The 22,885-nt window shown below is 40.8% G+C and overlaps 3 protein-coding genes across 8 annotated transcripts; 1 reads left to right on the top strand and 2 right to left on the bottom strand.

Moving 5' to 3' along the window:
* Nucleotides 1-5,792, bottom strand: LOC122356604 (zinc finger protein 90). 3 transcript variants are annotated; one of them, XM_043255503.1, is made up of 2 exons: nucleotides 5,639-5,792; nucleotides 1-3,439 (listed from the first exon to the last, which is right to left on the bottom strand). In XM_043255503.1, the coding sequence occupies exon 2, from the start codon at nucleotides 3,353-3,355 to the stop codon at nucleotides 1,988-1,990; it is 1,368 nt and encodes a 455-aa protein (XP_043111438.1). In that variant the 5' UTR covers nucleotides 3,356-3,439; nucleotides 5,639-5,792; the 3' UTR covers nucleotides 1-1,987. The 3 variants fall into 3 exon arrangements, with proteins under 3 accessions (XP_043111438.1, XP_043111440.1, XP_043111439.1); XM_043255505.1 differs by lacking the exon at nucleotides 5,639-5,792 and adding an exon at nucleotides 5,273-5,618; XM_043255504.1 differs by lacking the exon at nucleotides 5,639-5,792 and adding an exon at nucleotides 4,717-4,851.
* Nucleotides 4,735-13,727, top strand: timm23b (translocase of inner mitochondrial membrane 23 homolog b (yeast)). Of its 3 annotated transcripts, none has more exons than XM_043255508.1 (8): nucleotides 4,735-4,811; nucleotides 7,274-7,378; nucleotides 7,451-7,509; nucleotides 7,592-7,685; nucleotides 7,810-7,894; nucleotides 10,449-10,507; nucleotides 10,690-10,800; nucleotides 12,666-13,727. In XM_043255508.1, exons 2-8 carry the CDS (start codon nucleotides 7,276-7,278, stop codon nucleotides 12,776-12,778), a joined length of 624 nt encoding a protein of 207 aa, XP_043111443.1. In that variant the 5' UTR covers nucleotides 4,735-4,811; nucleotides 7,274-7,275; the 3' UTR covers nucleotides 12,779-13,727. The 3 variants fall into 3 exon arrangements, with proteins under 3 accessions (XP_043111443.1, XP_043111442.1, XP_043111441.1); XM_043255507.1 differs by lacking the exon at nucleotides 4,735-4,811 and adding an exon at nucleotides 6,777-6,986; XM_043255506.1 differs by lacking the exon at nucleotides 4,735-4,811 and adding an exon at nucleotides 6,781-7,158.
* On the bottom strand, nucleotides 13,579-22,781 carry ncoa4 (nuclear receptor coactivator 4). 2 transcript variants are annotated; one of them, XM_043255502.1, is made up of 10 exons: nucleotides 22,666-22,781; nucleotides 18,918-19,044; nucleotides 18,072-18,212; nucleotides 17,724-17,812; nucleotides 17,443-17,551; nucleotides 16,759-16,830; nucleotides 16,550-16,681; nucleotides 15,446-16,399; nucleotides 14,790-14,882; nucleotides 13,579-14,692 (listed from the first exon to the last, which is right to left on the bottom strand). In XM_043255502.1, the coding sequence occupies exons 2-10, from the start codon at nucleotides 19,041-19,043 to the stop codon at nucleotides 14,687-14,689; spliced, it is 1,722 nt and encodes a 573-aa protein (XP_043111437.1). In that variant the 5' UTR covers nucleotide 19,044; nucleotides 22,666-22,781; the 3' UTR covers nucleotides 13,579-14,686. The 2 variants fall into 2 exon arrangements, with proteins under 2 accessions (XP_043111437.1, XP_043111436.1); XM_043255501.1 differs by lacking the exon at nucleotides 22,666-22,781 and adding an exon at nucleotides 21,485-21,741.
* Between the last annotated feature and the right edge of the window lie 104 nt (nucleotides 22,782-22,885).

The raw sequence follows: 22,885 nt of genomic DNA, 5'->3' as shown, positions 1-22,885 counted from the left end.
TTCGTGAACCAATTTATTTATTACAAAAAAAATGCAAGACAGAACTCTCAAACTGTTATCTAATGGCAAACACAATACAAAAACGTACATCTCTGTGTAAGATGTAGGTCTGCTGCATTGAGAGATGAAACAGCTACAGCATTTGAAAATAAAAATGACAGATTTAAACCAAAACATGAGAAGTGTGGACAGGAGAGCGATAAACCTTATATCGTTATTGGAAAGAATCTTTTAAAAAATGGCAGTAAGACTGGGGGATACGACTTATGCGTTAAAAACAACCAGGAACTCAAAAAAACTTTTTTTTTAATAACATCACTTTGGGTGCAACAGCGTCTCCTGTGCTTCACACGAGCGCCCAAACACACCTCAACGTCTCGTTCCAAACGCCATAAATAGGTTAATAATCGCTATTCAATTTCCATTCAGATAGCAAATGGTGAGCAAAGAAGTCCAGACGCGTACTAACATCGAACACCTCTGAAGAGCTCGACTGCACCCAAGAGCTTTGGTCTTACACAAAGTAGCTGAGGGCACTTATCAATTTTTTTTTTTCGAAATGCGTGGAAGATATTTGTCCGTGTCTCGTTTTTCTGACGTTTTGACCGGGAGAACCAAAGCCTCGTTCCAATTTCCTAACTGTGTAGTGCTTCCGTCTATAAATAGTGCAATGCTTGTTAAAATATGAAATCCCTTGGCTATTCCTTAACTTATGCAGATACAGAAAAATAAATCGGATAGAACTTCTTTTTGCAACCGCAACTTTTTACACATATACAGCAGGAGTAAAAAGCACACGTTTTGCGGGTATATTCTTTTCTCGTATTCATTCACACACACACACACACACACACACACACAACTCCTATCAACAATATTATAAGTGCAGCTATACATGTCCGTGTCCGATAAGCATCTTTTTTCTTTCTTTTTCTTTTTTTCATAAATACCCTCCATGGACACAATGGATTTCATATTTTGACAAAAGAACATCAAAGAGGAAATAAGTACCAAAAGACATGTTGAGGAAACTAGAACAAATCGAAACACCCCAAAATACACCCGGAACGCAGCTTCTCCGTTTGCACTCGACCAGCGGTTTATACTGTATACGCTTTTGTTGTGTGTTTTTATATATATCCCATGAAACCACACAGCAAAACCTGTTTTTCTGTCTCCAGCCTTGAACTTGTTGGTCGAAGAAATTAGGTTACTAAACAGAACGGCAGGAGATTGTAAGCAAGTCTAAGCAGCTCTTGCGTACAAAACTCCTAGTAAACTTGAATTTAATATTACCTCTTCCTTACTCCAATAGGTACTTAATTTTGGGTTCGCGGATTCAGTGCAAGCATGACAACACTGCAGAAAATGTTTTTCTAGCCAAAAACGTTTGTCTCGTTTCCAGCCGAAATATCTAGAAACTCTCAAATCAAGAGGCAAAAAAAAACAAGCTAAAATGAAGTGGGTTTTTAAGCATAATAATCAGCCAATGGGATATAAGCAAAATAATCTTGTCTTCTGTTTGAAATAAGATTATTTATCTTACCCCGAAAACGTAATTTTGACTTATTTTTAGTTGTCTAGAAAATCTCTCTCGATTTGAGAACTTGGGCTAAAAACGACAAAAACTCTAGCCCGGAAAATCATTTTTTGCGGTGAAACATAAAATAAATAACACCTGCGTCGCCGATCCCATCTGCTCGTCTCTTTAGATTTTCTTGTGGATGCCTAACATTGAAGGGACATAAACGACACGATTTGTCTCGCAAATAAACCGAACGAACGAAAGACAAAAGGGAATGTCAACCGAACAAACAAACAAACAAACAACAAAAGAAAAGCATCCGGTGCCTACCGCATCCCCTAAAAGTGTCTGAAAAGGTTTATAATAACGAACACAGCCAGTGCCAGTAATCACGAAATAACAACGAGGGGTGAACAAAACCAAACGGCGACATTTTCTTCCCCCCATCGCGCATCGTCTTTCTCACTCGGACTCGTATTCCAGCGGGGCCACCTCGTCGATGACCAGCTCCTCTTCGCAGCGGGCGTCTTCCAGTTTGGGAGACAGGCTCATGGCCGCGTGGACCTTCTTGTGGCGCGAGAAGCTCGAGGAGTGAACGAAGGTTTTCCCGCACTGTGGGCACTGGTAGAGTTTCCCCGAGGCGTGGGTCTGCTGGTGCTGCTTGAGGTTGGAAAGCCGGACAAAGGTCTTCTTGCAGATGCCGCAGGCGTAGCGGTTGTCTCCGGTGTGAGCGTGCCGCGAGAGGCCCGCGCTGGGACCGAAGCGCTTGTTGCAAACCCGGCAGGGGTGCGGCGTCTCCTTGTCGGCCGGGTACGGCCTCTTCTTGCCTCCTTTCCCGCGCTTGTTCTTCTTGCACAGGGTGTAGTAGTTGGGCTTGTCGCGGGAGCAGAGCTTCAAGCGGATCTTGAGGTCCGAGGGCTTGTCGAGGGAGTCCTTGCCGTGGGTGTACGAGTTGAGCAGCTGCCTGACGTGAGCCACCTGGTGCTTGGAGAGTCCCGCCGAGTGGCTGAAGACCCGGTCGCACTGCGCGCACTGGTACTGCTTCTCGAGCGCCCTCTTCCCCGCCGGGACGCCGTGCTGGGTTACGATGGGAGCCGGGGCCGGGTACAGCGGCCCGACGCTCTTATCCAAGCCTTTTTTGTGGATCAAGCGATGCCGCGACAGGCTGGAGCTGTGATTGAACGATTTCCCGCACGTGCTGCACGTGTGCAGTCTCTTGGTTTTGTGGCACTTCTTGTGCACCGCCAACAGCCGCTTGCCGTTGCACTTCACCCCGCACAGATTGCACTGGAACGAGTTTTTGCTGTCGCACAGCTTGCCGACGTCTTCCGACGGGGGGAAGTCCGACTTCTCCGAGTGCACGTGCAGGTGCCGAGCGAGGCTGGAGGAATGGCTGTAGCTCTTGCCGCAGACGTGGCAGTCGTACGTTCTGGCGCGAGACACCTCCGTCTCCCAGCACGCGTCGGTAACGTCCTCTTCTTCGCACGGCTGGCCGTCCCCCGCTTCCGCGTCGTCGTTGAAGTCCGACTCGCTGCCCACCTCCTCCTCGTGCGTCGCGATCAAATCGGGATCCGCCTCGTCGCATTCCGGGTACACCGCTTCGTAAGGGACGAAGAACGTCTCGTCCGGTTCCACTTTGACCATCTGGTCCGAGGTGAAGCAGGCCGCCTCGTCCAGATCCTTCTTCACGCAGGCTATAGTGAACTTGGAGCCCACCTCGGCCCACTTGACCACATATTCGATGGGCTGGGTGTCGAGCTCCACCGTGATGAAGTCTGCTCCTAAAGCGTCCTGCTCGAAGCAGGTCAGCTCTGTTTCCGTCTCTTCCATTAGGGCTGATCTTCACGGCCCTTCTGTTGATTTCTCACTGGGGAGCTGCGATTACTCCAGGCTTAATTTACACCTCCGCAAATCCTAGTAGGAAACAAAAACAAACAAAAAAAAAACCTTGAGTTTGATTAAACAGTGCCAGGAATAACAGCATACTTCTGCCAATATTTGGCTGGTTTCTTTTTAGGTTATTGTGTGGTAAGTCTGCTCGACAGTTTTGTGACCCTGGACAATAAAGCCGGTCTTAAATCGCTGGGGCAGCAAAAACCAAAAATACATCCTATGGGACAAAATGATCGATTTTTCATTTATGCCAAAAATCATTAGGATATTAAGTAAAGATAATGTTTCGTGAAGATATTTTGTACATTTTTTTTTTTACAGTAAATATATTAAAAACGTAATTTTTGATTAGTAATACGCATTGCTAAAAAAGTCTTTGGACAACTTTTTAAAGAAAAGGTGATTTTCTACTGATTTTTTTTCGGACCCTCAGATTCCAGATATTCAAAGGTTGTTTCTCAGACAAATATTGTAGTATCTTAAAAATGCCATACATAAAGGAAAGCTTTTGTGGAAGGAAAAGGAAAGGTTTTGTGGTCCAGGGGCACATATCTCTATTAATAAAAGTAGTTTATGCTGAGTGGGTATTTCATAAAATATATATATATATTTTTTTTTTAAGGTCATGGCAACAATGTATTAATCCCAGGCCACCGAGAGAAAAAAAAATGCTTAAGACTCGTGATCTATGATGCAAGATATATTTTACTTCCTCTTGCATTTATGTTTTTAGGCTTATGTGCATCATTATAAGGAGCCCTGAATATATCTGCACCCCTAGCAACCATCGAGCAGACTTTTATGAGATCCGATCAAGAACGTTCTAAAGAATCTAGAGAAGGTTCTAGGCTGACAGTTCTGACATTTAGGCTGCAGCTTTTTCTGAAGAATCATTCTGCCATACTCTAAAGAATCACTCTGACATTCAAAACAACGTTACGAAGAATCATTGTGTCATTAGAGAACATTCCGTAGAATCATTCTGACATTTAAAAACGACCGTTTTCGATACTTGGAGAACACCCTGGTGAATCGTTCTGACATTTAAAAGAGCGCTCTGAAGAATCATCCTGTCACTCGGAGACCGTTCGGAAGAATCGTTCTGCAGTTCGTCCGAATCTGTCAAAGCCGTCGGAACGCGCTAACATGTCGAAGGCGTAAAACGAAAGCGGAGGTTCGCGCCAGGGTATTTCCTCATCATCGTCCTCCTCCTCCTCCTCATCATCGGGATGCCGCGAAGTCTCGCCGTTCCCGCATTTTCGCGCGTTTACGTCAGGCTCGTTTGTTTATAAACTCACCTCCTCCGATCAACCGCGGCGAAAGAAATCCATAGCGATCTACTTCAGACCTCGACGACGAAGGGAAAAACGGCCAAACAAAAGCGTTTACAACGGTAAACAGGAAACACAACTATGCAGACACGGTGCATTCTGGGAAAGGATTAAATGGGGCTGCAACCGAGTGTGTCCAACTGTATTTCGATGTGTCGCGTATTCACGATATCCACTGCCAAGAACGTTTTAAGGGCTCGATACTAAAAGGTAGAAAGCAGTGCCGTGAAACGCTCTGACCTTGTAACGGCTCGCTCGCCGTGTTAGAGCCTCACTGGACGCACACTACGATGGCCAGGATTCAATCGGCCCGCCATAAAACTGCACATACGTTTAACACACTCGCATATAACGAACGACCCAAGCGTATCTCTCGCACCGAGGCCCACACACACACACACACACACACACACACTGAAACTGAATACGATGTGTACGGGCTGTACTTTCTGCCCTACCGCCGGCTTCTGCTGAAATAACTCGCACTTACGGTCGCTCGAAAGTATGTTTTGTAATTACTGACCGTTTCGGTGTACGCGTGACAGAAGACGGGCGATCCGTGAGCCTACTCAGTCAAAAAAAAAAACCTTTTGATCGCTTAAGGCACGGATGCATCACTTGGAGATACACAATAAGATAGTCTCCCGAAAGAGCGTAATGTAATCTCCGGTATTATTCTGACCGAGGCTCAGAGAGTGACATATGGCCGGTGTGGCTGCATGATCTCAGATGTGTTTCAATTCTTCGATACGAAAAGCGCTGTGCTGTTCTCACGGCGCGTCTTCCTGTCGCCCCGCCGCGCTCCGCTCCGCTCGCTAACCGAACGCGCCCGCCGTTTCATGATTACGCACGCTTCTAAGCGGGTGAAAAGGGGTTTGAAATCATTTACCGAGCGTATAACGTGCCGTTCGCTCGCAGAAATCGCTTCGGTTCTGCCGCACCTCTGTCAGATCGCCGATGATGTCGTCACGGACGTCATTTTTTTTTCACAGCCTTGGCGCGTCACCGTTGACGCGTCTACCATCTGGATGGACTTCCGCATTCCAGCGCGAATACATCTTTATACTAACAGTGTGGATAAAACGAGATCGGAACATGTGACACACTTAAAACCATTGCGAAGGACTGTATTTAGTTTTATAAACGGATTCATATAATATTTAATAAATAAGAAAAAAATATAACGCACGTTTTTTCCCTTTCTCGTTTAACCACGACTAATTAATTTGTGTAAAAGTAATTATAAATGAAGTTTTTAGCAGTGCATATTACTAATCAAAAATTAAGTTTTAATATATTTACTGTAAAAAAAAAATTACAAAATATCTTCATGACACATTAAAATCATAATGATTTTTGGCATGAAAGAAAAATCGATAATTTTGTCCCATAATTAATTTATGTTGATCTATGTGTTTTTAAGCAACACAAAAAAGAGCAACCGTAATCTCTTGCCCATATGAAATCACATTTTTATACCAAGAAAAAAAACACTATAATAAATGTCGTAGTGAATAAAAATGTGTTGTTTTACATCAATATTTAATTATTTCATTTATAATAATATTAAGTGCTATAGTAACTGTCATACATATATAGTGTACAAAACACACATTATTTGTTTTACATATATGAAGGTGGGGTTTATATGTATAATCTCCTTACTCAGTAATTAATACATTTTTAAACAAACAAATAATTTTTGCAATTGGTCGTCTTTATAAAGCCGTAAATGCAAAACAATTTAAAAGCTAGACATTTATACAAAGCAAAATAAATATTTTCCTTCAATAACTAAAAGTAGGGTTTACATTTTTTGTGTAAACTACAATCACAAAATTACATTTAAAACGTTCCAGTAACAGGTTTCATATTTCCAACTAAACGCATAGTAATAGCTATATAAATTATTTCATGTGAAGCTTTGTTTTGCCTTATTAATAAACAATTCATCGGCTTCGACGCAAATAGATTTAGTTTCACTTTTCGTGTGTGTTTATCTGGCCAGAAATAGTTGCTGTCGCAAAAACTGTCGTGGAGCTTTGCTTCGCTTACTTTACATCCAAGTTTTTTTCATATTCACAGTCTGTCCGCATCAGCGCGCGGGTTGTTTATCTTCCACCGCAGCGCAGTATAAAAGTTAAAGGTGTGGGGCGAGAGGGATGAGCGCTGTTTGTGACGATTGCTTCGGTGAACGTCGACGGCTTGCTTTACGGCAAACAAGCTTCGCGCTTCAGGTGAAACTTTCGCCATGCGGCGGTGGCAAAACGGCACAAGTGAAAATACTCAATAATACTCAAAAATACTCGCCGTTTGATCGCGTTTCCGACACAAAACACTAACTACCAGCAACTACAGTCGGCCGGGGTCCTTATTTGACCTTATTAATGCTAAGTTAAAGCTAATCAGGTAACGGATTACAGTTGTGTTTCCGATGTTTGTTGGCTAACGCTAGTGCGCAAAGCTATTCCTAAGCGAGGCATATCTTTAAATGATGATATAACTTTTCGAACTTTTCACCTAGAAATGGATAATAAAGAGCCATCGGGACCGAGAAGCTCAGGAGGCCTCGGTCTGTTTGGATCTGCTGGCCCTCACTATTCAAAGACCGAGCTCTCTGGAGTGCCCTGTAAGTCTTACTACACTGTATTACTAATGCACATGTGATTCAGTCGCTTACTAAAGCTGTTTTTCTTAACAGTGACCGGCATGAGTCCTCTCTCTCCATACCTCAACGTGGACCCCAGGTATCTCATACAGGTGAGATCTGGCCAATACCTGCCTTCATTTGTTTCTAATGTTTAAGATTTAAAGGATGTCTGTCTTTATAATGTGCTTATAGGATTCGGACGAGTTCATTTTACCCACTGGAGCAAACAAAACTAGAGGACGCTTTGAGCTGGCCTTTTTTACTATTGGCGGATGTTGTATCACAGGTATCTTATCTCTTCTTCTTCTTCCTCAGACGTAGGTTCTTCTGCGTTTGAATTCACTTGTTTGTAATGAATATGGATGGTTTTTGCAATTGACGTTTTGCTAAATGTGATGACTCTCGAGCAGGTGCTGTTTTCGGGGCTGTAAATGGACTCCGAATGAGCCTGTCTGAAACCAGAAACATGGCTTGGTCCAAGCCTCGCAATGTACAGTAAGTACTGTAAGCGTAGTTATGAAAGCGGTCCGTTCGGTTTATTAGATTATCAGTGGATTATCTGCATATGGACTGGCACATTAAATCCAGCTTTAGTAAATCGTAGTTATTTTTGTGTTATGCATCTCATAATTATTACATTTAGCTGTTTAGCAGGTTTTAACTTTTATAAGTTCGGTCAAATGATTAATCACGCATACAAGTTTTTGTTTGCATAACATATGTGTGCATACTGTGTGTATTTATCATGTGCATGTATATATTTCAGGTTTGTTTTTATATATTAAATATATTTGTGTTGTTTTACATCAATATTTAATTAAATTTATAATAGTATTAAGTGCTCTAGCAACTTACACATATATAGTGTACAAAACACATCATTTTTAATACGTATAAACTATAAATATATACGTATATACATGTAACTCTTTTCAAAAAGTATGTTGAGTGTATTTATACTAAATAATAATAAATATACACACTACACACACATTATGTACCGTAACTGTTATTTTGGATGTGATTTATCGTTATTAATCATTTGGCATCCAGCAGTTAGTATATAAAGTCTAAAAGGGGCTTTTTTTTAAAGAATAGAATTAGGATAGAGATAGAGGGTCATATAAAGGGTCATCAATTATTATGAACCTTTTATTTAATGATTATGGCTTAGTATCTCATATTTTTTTTGTTTTTAAGGAAATTATATAATAAGAGGAAATGTAAGAATTATAAAAGTGTTGGGTTTTTTTATATTTGTGTTTTTAACAAGGACAAAACCTCAACAGAAAATGTTCATTTGGAATGGCCTGAATTATGAGATGAAATCGTGATGATAATCGTGAGAATAATTTCTCACAGCTCAAGCGTTTTGTCATAATTTTCCCATATTTTCTTTTTTTTTTTTTTTGTCTCATAAGTAAAAAAAATCAGTTTATTATCTCATAACTTGATCATCATTTTAGATTTACTAAAGCATGTTTTTTTCCCCACCTCTTGCGGAAATGGGCTTCCATAGTATTTCTTTAACATTTCTCAGATAGGTCAAACAGGATTTTCCACTGCCTTGATGGTTTGTACTACTTCCTTTCACAACCATCTACACTTCCCCAGCAGAGGGCAGTGTTCACTACAGCGTGCACTATACCTTTCATAGGAACAGAAACAGCAGAAGTGAGTTTCCTGGTAAAGGTGGGGTCCTGACATACAATAAGGGTTATTCCGTGATGTCAGTGGAGAGAGATTCATTAATAGGCAGATAAACCAAATTTACGTCTTATGTTTCCTTTGGTTTGTGGTGATGAACCCAAGGACACGTGCATTTCTTCCTTTGAATTTAAACTGTGATGAGGACAGTTTGGGGCTTTCGTGCTTGTCACAAATTGAAAAAGAAAAGAAAGGGAGGAAAAAAGCTATTGTATCAAACCAGCTTCAGTGCACGTATCTTTTTAAATCCAGACGAGAACAAACTGTTTCTAGGGTGCTGTATGGGCCAAAAAAAAATCTATATTGTAGTACTGACATATAAAATAAATGTCTGGACAGTTTATATTGTCATGAAAAAAAAATATGTTAGGCAAAACTTCAGATGTTTTTATTATTATTGTAATCAAAAGTAATTAAAAATGTGTTATAAAAGTGCAATTGTTTAAGTAATTATGAAGTAGAAAGTCAGAATTAGTGATGAAGTCAATGTATGTATGTATGTGTGTGTATATATATGTGTGTGTGTGTGTGTGTGTGTGTGTGTATATATATATATATATATATATATATATATATATATATATATATATATATATATATATATATATATATATATATATATATATACATGTGTACATGTGTGTGTGTATGTATATGTATATGTGCTACATTTTGAAAAGAAACTAGAAGCTGATTTCAAGACTTGTGATTAAGACACAGATTTCATCCTGATATTAAATCACTTCCTCTTTGTACTTTTGCAGCCGTTACAGACCTGAATAAATGATTTGAGCAACAGGATTCAGCTCGATTACTTAAATTACCCTTTTTTAATTTAATATATATATATATATATATATATATATATATATCAATAAAGTTGAAAGCAGTTTTAAATCAATAGCTCAAATACACCTGTGTGTACACACCTGTGTGACCTGCGTAAAGCATCAAGAGGTCAAGGCCGCATTAAAGCTGTTCGTACAAGTACACTGGGCCAAAGTCTGCCGCTCTACTGCCGTTACGTGCGAGACTCATAAGATGTTTGGGTGAAAAAGTGTTATGATCACCCTGTCATAACGTATGTCCTTAAAGACAGTTATTCAATGAGCCAGCCTCGACAGTCCAGCGGCTAATTCATGTGCGATGAAGTAAAAATATGTGTTTATTTGTACAAAGCCTTTCTGTTAATAGACTATTGTGATATTACAGAGCCCCTCGAACCATAAAACACCTCCGTTTCTGGATATTGCCGGATGTTTTTGAACCGAAGTCGTTAGTGATTTAGGTCAATTGTGACTTTGTTTTAAACTCTTAATCTCCATTCTTCTCTCCCATTCAGGATCTTAAATATGGTGACCCGCCAAGGTGCCACATGGGCGAACACATTGGGTTCATTAGGTTAGTGGCCCACATTTAGCCTCCTTCCCCCTCAAAATGAATGTCGTCTAACTCTGTAGTCGGGTCAGTGCTCATTTGAACCAGAAGGGTATTTCATCTTTCAGTGGTATAATAACAAGGACAACTGAGCTCCGTGTTGAACGTGAGCTGATCTTTGTTGGTGGTGTGCTGTATGTGTTCAGCTCTTCTGTACAGTGCGTTTGGGGTGATCATAGAGAAAGCCCGCGGGGCTGAGGATGACCTCAACACGATTGCTGCAGGAACCCTGACCGGCGTCCTCTACAAATCCCCAGGTAGATCGTCTATGATACGCTTATCACATTACGTTATCTTCAAGAAACAAGAAAAAACACCTCTTTGTCAGCAGACCGAAGGGAAAGATCCAGCGGCGTTATTTACTTCCTTTTGAGGAGTGCTAATTACTATATAATACATGGTTAACCAATATGTAGCCATTTTAGAATTTGGAGTATTATTTATTCTTTTGAATATATTATTATTATTATTATTATTATTATTATTATTATTATTATTAAGAACAGTATGGATGGAAGGCAAAGGCATTGATCTTTGGTGTTGTAAAGAACTACAGTCGCAGTGAGAATTTCATTCTTTAAAATACTAAAATATTTATAGTTTAAAAAATATGATTGGTTATATAGATGCAATCAGAGTCAATATAAAATGCTTAGCGAAATATTTATCTATAAATGTATAAATACATTACCATTAAACTTTGGGGGAAAGAAAGAAAGAAACGATTAATTTTATTCAGCAAGGATCTATCAGACTGGTATCATGTGACACTGTTTAGCCTTACATCACAAGAATAAATTGCATCTTGAAACATTTAAAGAACCTTGAAGTATTACCTTTGCCTTACAGAATCATAACCGTAGAGAATCATTAAAAATAATTTCTCCCTCTAGACTAAAATGAACAAGATTTGTACTTCCGTAACATAAAAGTTGCAGGAAAAAAACAACTTTTTAATTTAGGTCATGGAAGGCCATTCAGCGGTCGGTTCTAGAAGTCATTGTTTCTGTAAGGAAGTACAGAATTCCCCTTCATGTGTCTTCCTGCAGCTGTGGAATGAGTGCGTTCAGAAGAGAACGTTTGTTGCGGAGATATATCAGGGAAAATCACTTTTACTGGGATGCCAAAAAACTATTTCCCGTCATTCCTTGCTGCAGGGTTCTCAGAAGGGAAGTTCCTGGACGTCGAGATGATTCTGCTGAAAAGCGCTTGGCAGGGTTTAGCGCCAGATAAGAGTTTTGCCGTCGATGCGGTTTGTGTTCGGTGCGTCCCGAACCCTTCAGGCCGTCACAAGATCATATCGTAACTTCAGTTATCTCACGTTTCGTAGTCACGTGTCACCCAGGATAGAGTATAATCAAACACATTTACAAGCTCAGCGGAAATGAGCATCGATCATAACGGTGCTATAAAAGCAGTTCTGACATTGTTTTGACGTTGTTCTGCTCTGCATATTTGGGGCATTTCTGTTTAATATTAACAGAAACAGTCTTGTAGATGTGTAGCGACGTGTCTACAAGGAAGAGTCCTTTTTTAAAGAGATTTTGGTGGACTCTGGGTGACGGGTGGGCTCTCTTTGACTCACATTCACTAGTTCATATCAAGCCTGAACTCATGGTGGGTGTGGAGACCTCACTCTTCTCAAAGCTCTATCGCTCTTCTCCATGTTCTGGGCCAGGCCGAAGTTAAGCTCCTCTCTATCTGTTCTACGCCACCGGTGTCTGTGAGATTGAACAAATGGGTCTCTGTATCATTTTGTCTTAGGCCTCGTAAATTTAAACAAAAACATTTACCGTCTCTTAAATTTAAAAGGTTACGCATTGATGGTTCGGTAAAGAACATTTAACATCAGAAAAAGGTTCTTTTAAAAACCGATCACTGAAAGGTTCTTCTGTGCTACAAAAACCTTTTTGGTTCCTTTGTTCAACACTTGTGAGGTTTGGAAGCGAGGAGACTATAGAGAGGAACTAGAAAGAAAAAAAAAAGTAGTTAAGGTTTATTACACAATTTGGTGAGAGTTATGAGTGCAACTTAAGGAAGAGAAGTTCGTCAAGACAGAAATTTAGAGGAACTGTCGTTTCTTGCTTTCACTTGTTTGGTGAAGTTGTTTGTTTTGTTGCAGGAGGTTTGCGGGGAGCGGCTCGGGGCGGTTTGGTTGGCCTGACGCTTTCTGGACTCTATGCTCTCTACAATAACTGGGACCGTCTGAAGGGAAGTTCTCCTACACGCTACTGACTGAGTCTGTCAAAACACACACTTCATCCACTAATTGCTCGTTTTTGTTAAATACCAAACAGCGTAGTTTCTTTCTAAATTCACTGTCCATTAACTTAAGATAAACTGCACTTTGAGGCTTCAGATTCTTTAGTCTCCTAAAAATATATATAGTTTTGATACTTGATGAGGAATGTTTGAAACTGTTTTAGACAAGTTAACCTTAACTATTTGATAGTGTACAGGAAACTGATAGATTAACAGATGTGTGTATATTAGTACTATCAATTGATTAATCACATCCAAATAATATTTAATGTATATATCAATACGAATGCATGTATATTTAAGAAAAAAAAATCTAAATATGAATATACCTGTAAATATTTTCTAAATATAAATACTGTTTGTATGTGCATTTATATACAGCCTATATATTACATGTTTGTTTTGGATGTGATTAGTGACAGTGCTAGTGTATATTTAACTGATAACTGCTGAAATAGTGCAGCCATCTTTGCTTGTTTTCGATGTTTATAATATTCAGGCGTCATGCGAAACTGCAGTCTGTAACGCAGTTTAAAACGTGTGAATGAAACTTTGCAGTAGACACAGATGAGTGTTTACTTATTCCTTGCTATATCACTCGCTAATTATGAATGTATGAAATGGTGCTTTGAACTGTGTTAACAGACGCCAGAATGTATGTGTAACTAGAACTAAATGTTTATTACGTTAATAAATCTGTAAAAATCGGTCGAGGAAATAAGGTTTAGATGACGTTAAATGGCATTTTTAAGGAAACAGACACTCAAAATCAGTGACTTGTGTATTTTTATTTATTCGGTTGACAGGATCAAAGCATTAGAGATCATGTAAGCAATTAACCTACATGTGTACGTGTGCAATACTGCAGTCCAACACTGGCACATGCTGACAGAAAAAAAATAAAAGGTTTCTGCACTGTTAATATTCATGAAAACTGAATTTTGCCTAAAAGAAGCAGTTTAATTTGTGAACCAGTTTCATCGGCGGCCAAGTAGAAATCTTTCATATGTTGACAGGGTGAGAGGCATCAAGCAGTACCAGTACTTAATGCGAGCATTTCAATTGAAAAAGAACTATATAGTGATTCTATGCTAAACATTTACCACAACTCTGAGCCTAACACAAACAGCACGTGACAAACATCTGCTGCGGCCCCTGACACAGCAGAAACGGTGAACTTTGGTGGATTGATTTCCACACGTACCGGAGGTGGACCGACGGCCAGCATTGCTACACATTCGATGTCAGGCACGAGTTATCGGATTTCTGGAGGTTCCAATAACACAAGTTATGCTATGTTTGGCTGACATTTTACATGCCACTAAAAAGTAATAATCATCGAAATAAAAGTAATAAAAACAGCAAAGGAAGCTCATTCTATACTTGAGAAAATAGTAAAATCTATATAAATATAAATATATATTCACAGAACTGATGACGGAGGAAATCATTCTCTGATTTAGAGCAAAAGCTGTGTCTATGCGTGAAATTAATATAGATTTATTTTTTAATTTTAAAGTATGCCTCTGTAAGAAAAAAAAAACGTTTTGTATGCACCAATCTGATCCATTTCCTCATGATTTCGAAATCACTGAATTCTTATATAAAAACGTTGGCCTCCACCACATTTACTGGAATTCAACTGCGTTGAGCCACTAAAAGGGCAAAATGACAGCAATTCCCCTGCATGAACACTTCCTCAAGCGATGTTCACCAAAGCCTTGCCTCCTGGACAGGACTTTTAGTTCAAAATCACACATACAATCTCCAGAAGGTTACAGAGAGAATTAATTCCTAAAGAGCACTAAAGAAAAATAATATTGTGCAATAATCAGCAATTACATGGCGCTAGAATCAACCTCCAAAAGCCGATGGTTGCATTCATATCTGAAAAAGAGAAGAGAAAATGGTTTCACTTCCTCTGAACGCAAAACACTGGTGTACTTTTTCCATAAACGCTCATATTTATGTCGTTGATTCTCACCAGCGTAGCTGCTTGATGTAGCCACTTCTCTTTGTCTCCGTTGAGCTTCATACAGGAAAACAGGTCACATACTGTGGGTAGGCCTAGCCTTTCCTAAACAAACCACAGGAAAACATGCCATGTAATGTATGTATATAATGTATATTAATAGGAATGTGTATGAAATGCAATAACTTTTAAGTGACATTCTCAAACCCTAACACTCTGGAAAACTTCAGTCGGTTCCTTAAAGAGACAGCTGAAGCAGGAATGTCACCCATGCATGTCATTCCCATACGATTTGAATTTAGTATTGAAATACAAAAGACATTTTTAATGAAACCTGATTTCTGTTCCTTCAATGAAAGTCCAAGCAACTAAAACTTTGACTCTTCAAAAAGTTCAAAAGACATTGTCGAAGTAATCCAAACATGAGTTTGCGTTTACCATATTAGATGAATTAGGTTTGTTCATCTAAAACAATTGTGTCGCTTTTTGGCAAAGATTGAATTGCGTAAAGTGTCAACAGAGAAACCGAAATCTATCGGGTTTCGTAAGAATTACATCTACATTTGCATTTACAAAGTCATATGGGTTTGGAGCAGCATGGGGTTAAAGGATGACAATTTAGATATTTGGCTAAGCTATGCTTTTGTTTACGTTGTGCTGGGCCTCACCTGTGTGCTGGCCCGTTTACGTAGAAGCCATTTGTCCTCCTCGATGTCTTTGCTGTCTTGCTCTTTGACGTTCTCGCTCTTTGTCTTCTCAGTGGTTGTGCTTATGTGCTTCATCGCTGGCGAAAGCCAGTTCTGCAAAGGCTCCTGGACAGAGGTCTCAGAGTCTGAGGTTTTGATGCACGGGGTCACCCAGGCCGAGAGGGATGACAGGGCAGGGGACTTGGCACTGTTGCTCGGGTGTAGCCAGGCCTCTAGGATGGCTTGAACCTTCTGCTGCTGCTCCTGCTGGTGGCTGGAGGCTTTGTTTGCGGCGCTCTTGCTGACAGGAACGCCATTCTTATCTCGGCCCTCTTTCTTGAGGAGCCAAGCACTAAGGGCCTCTTTTCCACAGTTGTCATCACAGACGCACTCAGAGTAGCTGGCACAGGTCTCGTTGGCTTTGCAGGTGGTCTCGATAGGGATGGTCTTGTGAAGCCACATCTCGATGGGTTCTGGAGTGCTGGCAGCGGATGAGGGTGGAGTTTTTAGGCACTTGAGCTTTCCGAGGTTCTCGATTTCCACGGCAGTGGTGCGTGTGGCACAGCAAGAGCTGCAGTCTGATTTGGATAGCCATTCGCTGGAGGAGAAGCTCTCGTAAAAGGGTTTGATGATTTGCTTGAAGCGGTCAGCATCTGACACCGGGCTGGTTTTATCTTGCTTGACCGGGCTCGGGCTGAAGAGCCACTTGCTGAGTTCTTCTTCCTCAACAGCGTCATCCCATTTGTCCTGCTGGTTTTCCACTTCAACCTCATCCAGATTTAGGTCGCTTTCCTCAATCATCTCAATCGAGAAGATTGAGCTTCCGCTGCAGGTTCGCTCACGAACTGGCAATTTCTCCTTAAGAAGCCAAGTCTCCAGGTCTTGAAGCTGGCCCCAGGCTTTTTGGAAGTCAAAGGCGGGTAATTGTCTCTCTTCCTGTGAAATGGAAATAAAAATAAACTTAGCAAGCTATTTTCTAAAAATAGAAACACTTTACCTACAGTCAAGTAAATAATTCAATGGTTCTCAACAAGGGTCACACATCTGTTCTTATGTCAAACTACAATCACATGATGAAAAATCTACCTGAGATTCCTTGGAAACAAGCAGCCAGTCCTGGAGGTTCGTGCTGAGGTGGTGTCCTACAGGAGCGCTGCTTACTGAACGATTCCCTATGAGCCACTCGGCCAGAGGTGTGGCCCATTCAGGATCTAATTTCTAAGTAAACAATATGGGTGTTTTACTTTGGATGCAAATTAACAGGCTGGAAGCCATGTGTAACATCAAAAACAAACCTGTTTCTTGCAAGAAACTGGGCAGTCCTGGAGAAGCCATGGTCTCTCAGAAGAGTTCAAGGTCTCCATGTGCTGCAGTAGAGAAGAGTTATGAATGCAGGTGCTTTGGGTAAGAGTGCACGTCTATTTATAGCGATGGTATGAGCACATAGTATTTAGACACGCTCTACTCTGTGATCCTGTCAAAAATCATTGGACGTTTCAATCCTATTCTAATAAGTGGACAATATATTCTATCAGAAAGTGTTCACTAAATTCTCCAACCATGTCTACACGACGTACAACCACTTCCACAACAGCTTGAGATTGTCGGCACTGAACAAAAGTGCAAGAAAGTTCAAAATCAATTCATACTGTTGTCGTAATTGATGGAGCACATCAGAAATAGAACATTATAGGTCTTCCTTTAAACAGTTTCAATCTGCCTGGCCATGGTGGAGTTTTGGCCTAAATGTTTCATTAAGATTAAATATATTGATATATACAGTATTTAACATCTGAATTGGATCATAAGCTTTTATCAAAGACACCCTTATGGAGAAAAGCATGAATGGAGTCGCGACGTCAAAAGTCCTAAAACCTAATTTTTTAGTACATGCCATAGCCCTTAAATTTCTTTCTTTTTACAGCTATCAATCTATATTAACCACAAGCCTTCATGACCAAGTCAGATATTCCACAAACCTGAGAAGAAATGGTCCCAAAGGATGTGATAGCCTGGCGCAAGCTGCGTGCATCTGCTTGGAAACTCATCTCTGGGCTTTCGTCAGGAGTCAGATTGAGGGAAGAAAGCCTGGAATGACAAAAGATGTAGACATTTTCCTGGTTGAAAATGGTAGTGAGCATTGTTTGGAGATTTCCGCTACATTACCACTGTTGACTATCTTGACAAGCTAACAGTTTTTAACACACTGGAGCAGACACACGAAACTAAATCATTCTAGAAAAGTCAGTCCGGTTCTTACTTTTCCAGGCAGTTGGTGAGCTGGGTGGCTAGATTGTTACTACTGGAATACTCCAGCTGATGAATAAGGATGTCAAACTGGCCTTTGAGCTGTAAGAAACCACGAGAGAACAATAATCATTTCAGCTTCACAGAACAGCTTGACTTCTCCTTTAGTTTCAAGGTCAATATTTAGATTACATTTCTCAGAATCGTCACTTTGTAATACAGATTTCCAAAGTATCTATCCCGGGTTGTTATTTTAAGCTTCACAGTAAGTCAATACTAAAAACGATACCAGTATTTCCACAACAGCAGCTCAATTTTCCTTACTGAACAACTGATCGCATGTACTTTACTTTAAACTCACCAAATGAAGCTGCTGTAGCTGCTGATGTAAAGTCTCTCCTTTGAGCTGCTCCACCAGATCAATCTGCTCCAGCAGCCAGACCTCACGAGAGCGGAGGATCTCCAGGTGTCTGCTGATGCAGCTGTGCAGCTGAGACTTCACCTGTGAGTGAGCAGAGGCAGATACGTGAGAGTCGCTCAGATGCCAAGCAGCTTTTAAAAGTCCTGCTGTGGTGAACAAGATGTCCCTCCTCCTAATCTGAAGGACAGCCTGCAACAATCTGAGGTCTACGAGAACAGAAACAGGCTCCTTATTCATTTAAAACACAGAAACATTATTATACTCTGATCCATGCAGCTGTTTTGAGAGCTTATGGGGCTCAAAGCGAATGAGCCTAAATCCTATATACTTGCCTGCAAACTATTTTTGAGACAATTTCTCAATTGTTAATACATCTGAGCTTGTTTAGTTGTGGTCTAGTAAGCCCTACTCCTTTTAGACTACCTGCGTCTAAATAGCAATTATTACCTGAGCTTGTGAGGTGTGACAAATTACGTCATACGCGTGGATGTATTCTTATGTTTATAACACAAACAAGAAAATAACATCACACGGTGCAATAAATGAACTTAAAGCACGTTATGAAACTTATCTGTGTTCACGCCCACTGGAAGAGAGATTAAGGTGCTAAGAATAATCTAAGATAAATGATGTTTATAACAAAGTCGCACTAACCCGTTAATAACACCAGCATGATTTAAGAGTCCAGTGTAGAAATAAGAGATTAAAAATAGGCCAGTACTTCATCTCTTTGTGACTAAACGAAAACACGCAAAGCAAACGAGCCTAACAGCTTCAGTGCCTCACCTCCCTGGAGTTGCTCCTGAGCTGAACTTCAGCCTTGATGACCCCGACGATAGCCTCCTCCAGCTGGGCCCGGGCCTGAACGCACTGCCTGAGGGCAGCCTTCTCCTTCTGCCCCACGGATGACATGCTGTGGACAAACAACACGCCAGCTGAAACTCTTGCAAGAAGAGAGAAAACGTCCAGAGACAATCCACGTGCTGTGAAAATAACAGGCAATTATCGAGTACATTGCACTGAGTGACCAGCCACTCTCGGAGGTAGAAAATGTGGGATTCCTGCGTCTCCTTCATGTTCTGGAGCCCAGATATGATGTCCCAAGCCGCCGCTACATGACTGACACGGAGCTGCCTAAACTACACGACTCCGTGAAAAAACATATCCACAGCCTACTGCAAACCTCCTCTGCGTTTAGTTTCACCACGGATATTTGGACAAGCAGTGTTAGCCCCGTGTCGCTAATTAGCCTAACCTCCCAGTGGATAGACGAGAGGTTCACGCCGCAACGAGCCATATTACATGCGAAACAATTCCGCGGCTCGCACACCAGCCAGGCTATAGCGCATGTGTTTGAGGAAATGCTCCAGACATGGGGTATACCTAAAACATCAGTACATGTTGTGCTTCGTGACGATGCCAAAAACATGATTAAAGCCATGAATGATGCAGGGCTCCCAAGTCTCCAAGTGGCTGTTCACGACTGGCTGTTCAAGAGGGCTTATTAGCACATAGGAGCATAGCTGATGCTATAGCAGGAAAATAGTTGGGCATTTTAAACATTCCGCCTTAGCCTACTCCCGCCTCGAGGACATTCAGGGACAGCTCAACCTGCCAATAAAGAGACTGCAGCAGGACGTACAGACGCGCTGGAACAGCACGTATTACATGCTCCAGTCCCTCATTGAGCAAAAGCGAGTGCTGGGGGTGTACATCTCCGAGCATGAACTCCCTGACTATCTCACCGCTCACCAATGACGATTATTTATTCTGTAATATGTTGCATACAACATGCTTTTCATTTTAAATAAATGTTCTTAATTCCAAACTAGTCCCTTGTTGTTGTTTTTTTGTTAAATTATATGACTAAAGCTGTTACCTGTAAATTTAAATCATGTTTTTATTAAGTACTCGTACTCGTTTTTCAAAAAAGTGGTATCGGTGCATCCCTAGTCTATGGTGGCAATATCTGTGACGATTAGTTTCAAGCAACAAACTAAAATGCACCTTGAAAAAGAATTAATAGTTCGACTGAGAAATAGTAAGAAACTATTAATAGTTCATCAAATTTAACATTTATTTAATGCAACTTCCATTACATTCAACGGATCTTGTTTCTCATGATCTTAGGAATATTTTGATCCAAAGGATTATACTTAACTACTTGAAATATTTTTGCAAATACATAGAAATCTTCAAATAAATAGTGGTTGCATTTGAGTAGCTTCCAACATTTATTTCAATTCGATGCTTTTAAATGCACGTTATTCCACGGAGCACCTTATACTGTATTGTGTAAAACATGACACGCATGCATTCAAACACTCTTTTTCTTTCGTTTTTAAAAGCCTTAGGTCTATTATAATTTGGCGGGGTATAAAATGCTCGTGCTCTGGGATCAGTTTGACAGTGCAAACATTTTACTAGCAGCACAAAACCCATATCAGACTACTTCAGCGGTGGCTTTTTCCTGTGAACTCAAAGCCTCTCTGACATCCTGCGAATGTCTCCGTGTGTCAGTGATGATATGAGCCTGCCAAATTTAGAGCTACACGTGAAGCGTCGCACAATACACAGCTGACAGCGTCTCAAGGGCAACCTTCATGGGTTCCTGCAATGTTTGAGCAAAACAAAAACTAAACTAAAAGGAGGGTGGGTCTGGAAAAGAAGAAGAAAAAAAACTGTGTACACGCACATCAGACGAGCTGTTCTCAAGTTGTATCTTAGATCAGACAGCTACCATTTTAAATAAAACAAAAAAATAAATATATTTGAAAATGACCAAATTCAGAAACATCTTTGAGGAGCACGAAAACGGTAACATCTGCATGCAGTGGACAGAACGAAAGCCCAGTTAGATGTAGAGATCTATATCCTGACCATGCATGGATATCATAATCATAAAAGACCAGAGGAATAAGAAGAAAGACCATATGTGGACACCAATAAAACAACTTTAACCATATACTTTCACAAATATCAAATCTTTGAAATTTAATAAATAATACTAATCATAATCAAACAGCAACATGCACAATAAACAGGTACAGTGGTTTCAATGGACGGCAGTATCAGAATCGTGTAATTACCATATTCAAATACCACGGTATTTCAGAAAATACCACGGTGCTGTGTCACAAAGACGTGCAAGTTAATACATGTCAAAAACCAGTAGTAAACGCCGTGGGATTTTTAGTTTTGGCGTGATCTGCGCAATTGCCACGCAATTGTAAAAACCCACTGATAACGCAACAACACAGACAGACGCTGGCCGTGAAACGAAAAGCCATTTCTTTGAACGTTAATCCGGGTTTGCTGAAAACGTCAAGTCCAACTAAAAATCCGGTTCCTACCTCGTCTCGTCAATCGCGCGATACACAGCGGTGGTCAACGCAATCCAAGCGTGGTTTTTTGTGTGTTTAGATGAAAGTGTGATTGTTCTCACGCTTTATCTCTCCTCGGCCGACGGCGACGTCACCACAGACGCAGGCGGCCCCGCCCCTATCCGCCTCCACGAGCGCCCGCTGATTCCGCACGTACACGGGGCCCACTCTGAGGGGCGCGCGACTGCGGCGCGACCGCGGCACAACGCACTCGGTGACTTCCAGAAACGAGCCCAAAAACACACACGCAGCACAAACTGAAATATACCGCGCCGCCCCCTGTCGGGCGACGAATGCTTCTGTTTTATAAGGAACATAAAAGAAGGAACCGAGCGTCCGGTTAAACGCTCACGTTTCTGTAAATAGCCTTAAAAACCGCGAAAATGCTGATTTCAGACCTAAGACTTGAACTTCATCCAGGAGCTCACAGCTGCATACGCCTCACTAGTATCACATTTAACTGTGTGAAAAAGTAAAAACTGACATTTAGAGGCACATTTAATAACCACATATTATTTTAAAGGTCCGTTACACTGAATTTTAATACTTTAGTAAAAAACGCCGCTCTAAATTAAGATAAACGATGCAGCATGTCAACAAATAAAAACCCATTTGTCAATGAAGCAATGCTCAGATGGAGGTGAAAAGTCTCCAAAGCACCTCTTTATGGTTTTATAATTTAACGACATGTGAATTTTATGATTACCTTTATATGTAATCCACTAACTTCCATTAAGCTGCTTGCAATGCCGAAAATCTAATACTTCACTGATAATATTACGCAACTTTAGCATGCATACAAAGCTCGAGATAAGAAAAACGTATCTAACGCGGACACTGAAAATATATTCAGCTTATCGCCCGTCTGCAGCCCCCTTTGTGTGTCACATTTCCGAGGACACAGTAAACTGATATGAACTCAAAAGAAAACGTTAATAAAAAGAGTCTCAAATCAAGTACACACTTTCAAGCTCTTAACTATATATCACGGTATCTTAACAACACACATAAATGCCTGATATATAAGAAATAGCGTGAGCTCGTGCTCTCACCTCCACTAACCCAGTTTAACATTCCGACGCCGCATTAATTAAAAGTGAAATTATTTACCAAAACTAATATGTCATTGTATAGACTCGATGTATACATACCTGGACTAGCTGGTGATCTGGAAAGCTGATGTTAATATAATAGACTTCTGACGGAGAGAAACGCCGCGTCTCCCCTCATGCGCTACGCTACCAGCAAGGCTAATGTCAAAAGAGATTTGGCAAATCACGCGAGGCCATGATCTCGCGATACTATTACGGCTTCAACTGTAGGGCTGCCATCTAGTGGCCAGTAAAAACAATCACACTGATTTAGTCAAAT

The sequence above is a fragment of the Puntigrus tetrazona genome, chromosome 13, assembly GCF_018831695.1.
Source record: "Puntigrus tetrazona isolate hp1 chromosome 13, ASM1883169v1, whole genome shotgun sequence".
NCBI classification, from domain to species: Eukaryota; Metazoa; Chordata; class Actinopteri; order Cypriniformes; family Cyprinidae; genus Puntigrus; species Puntigrus tetrazona.
This window is presented reverse-complemented; position numbering and strand designations above follow the sequence as displayed.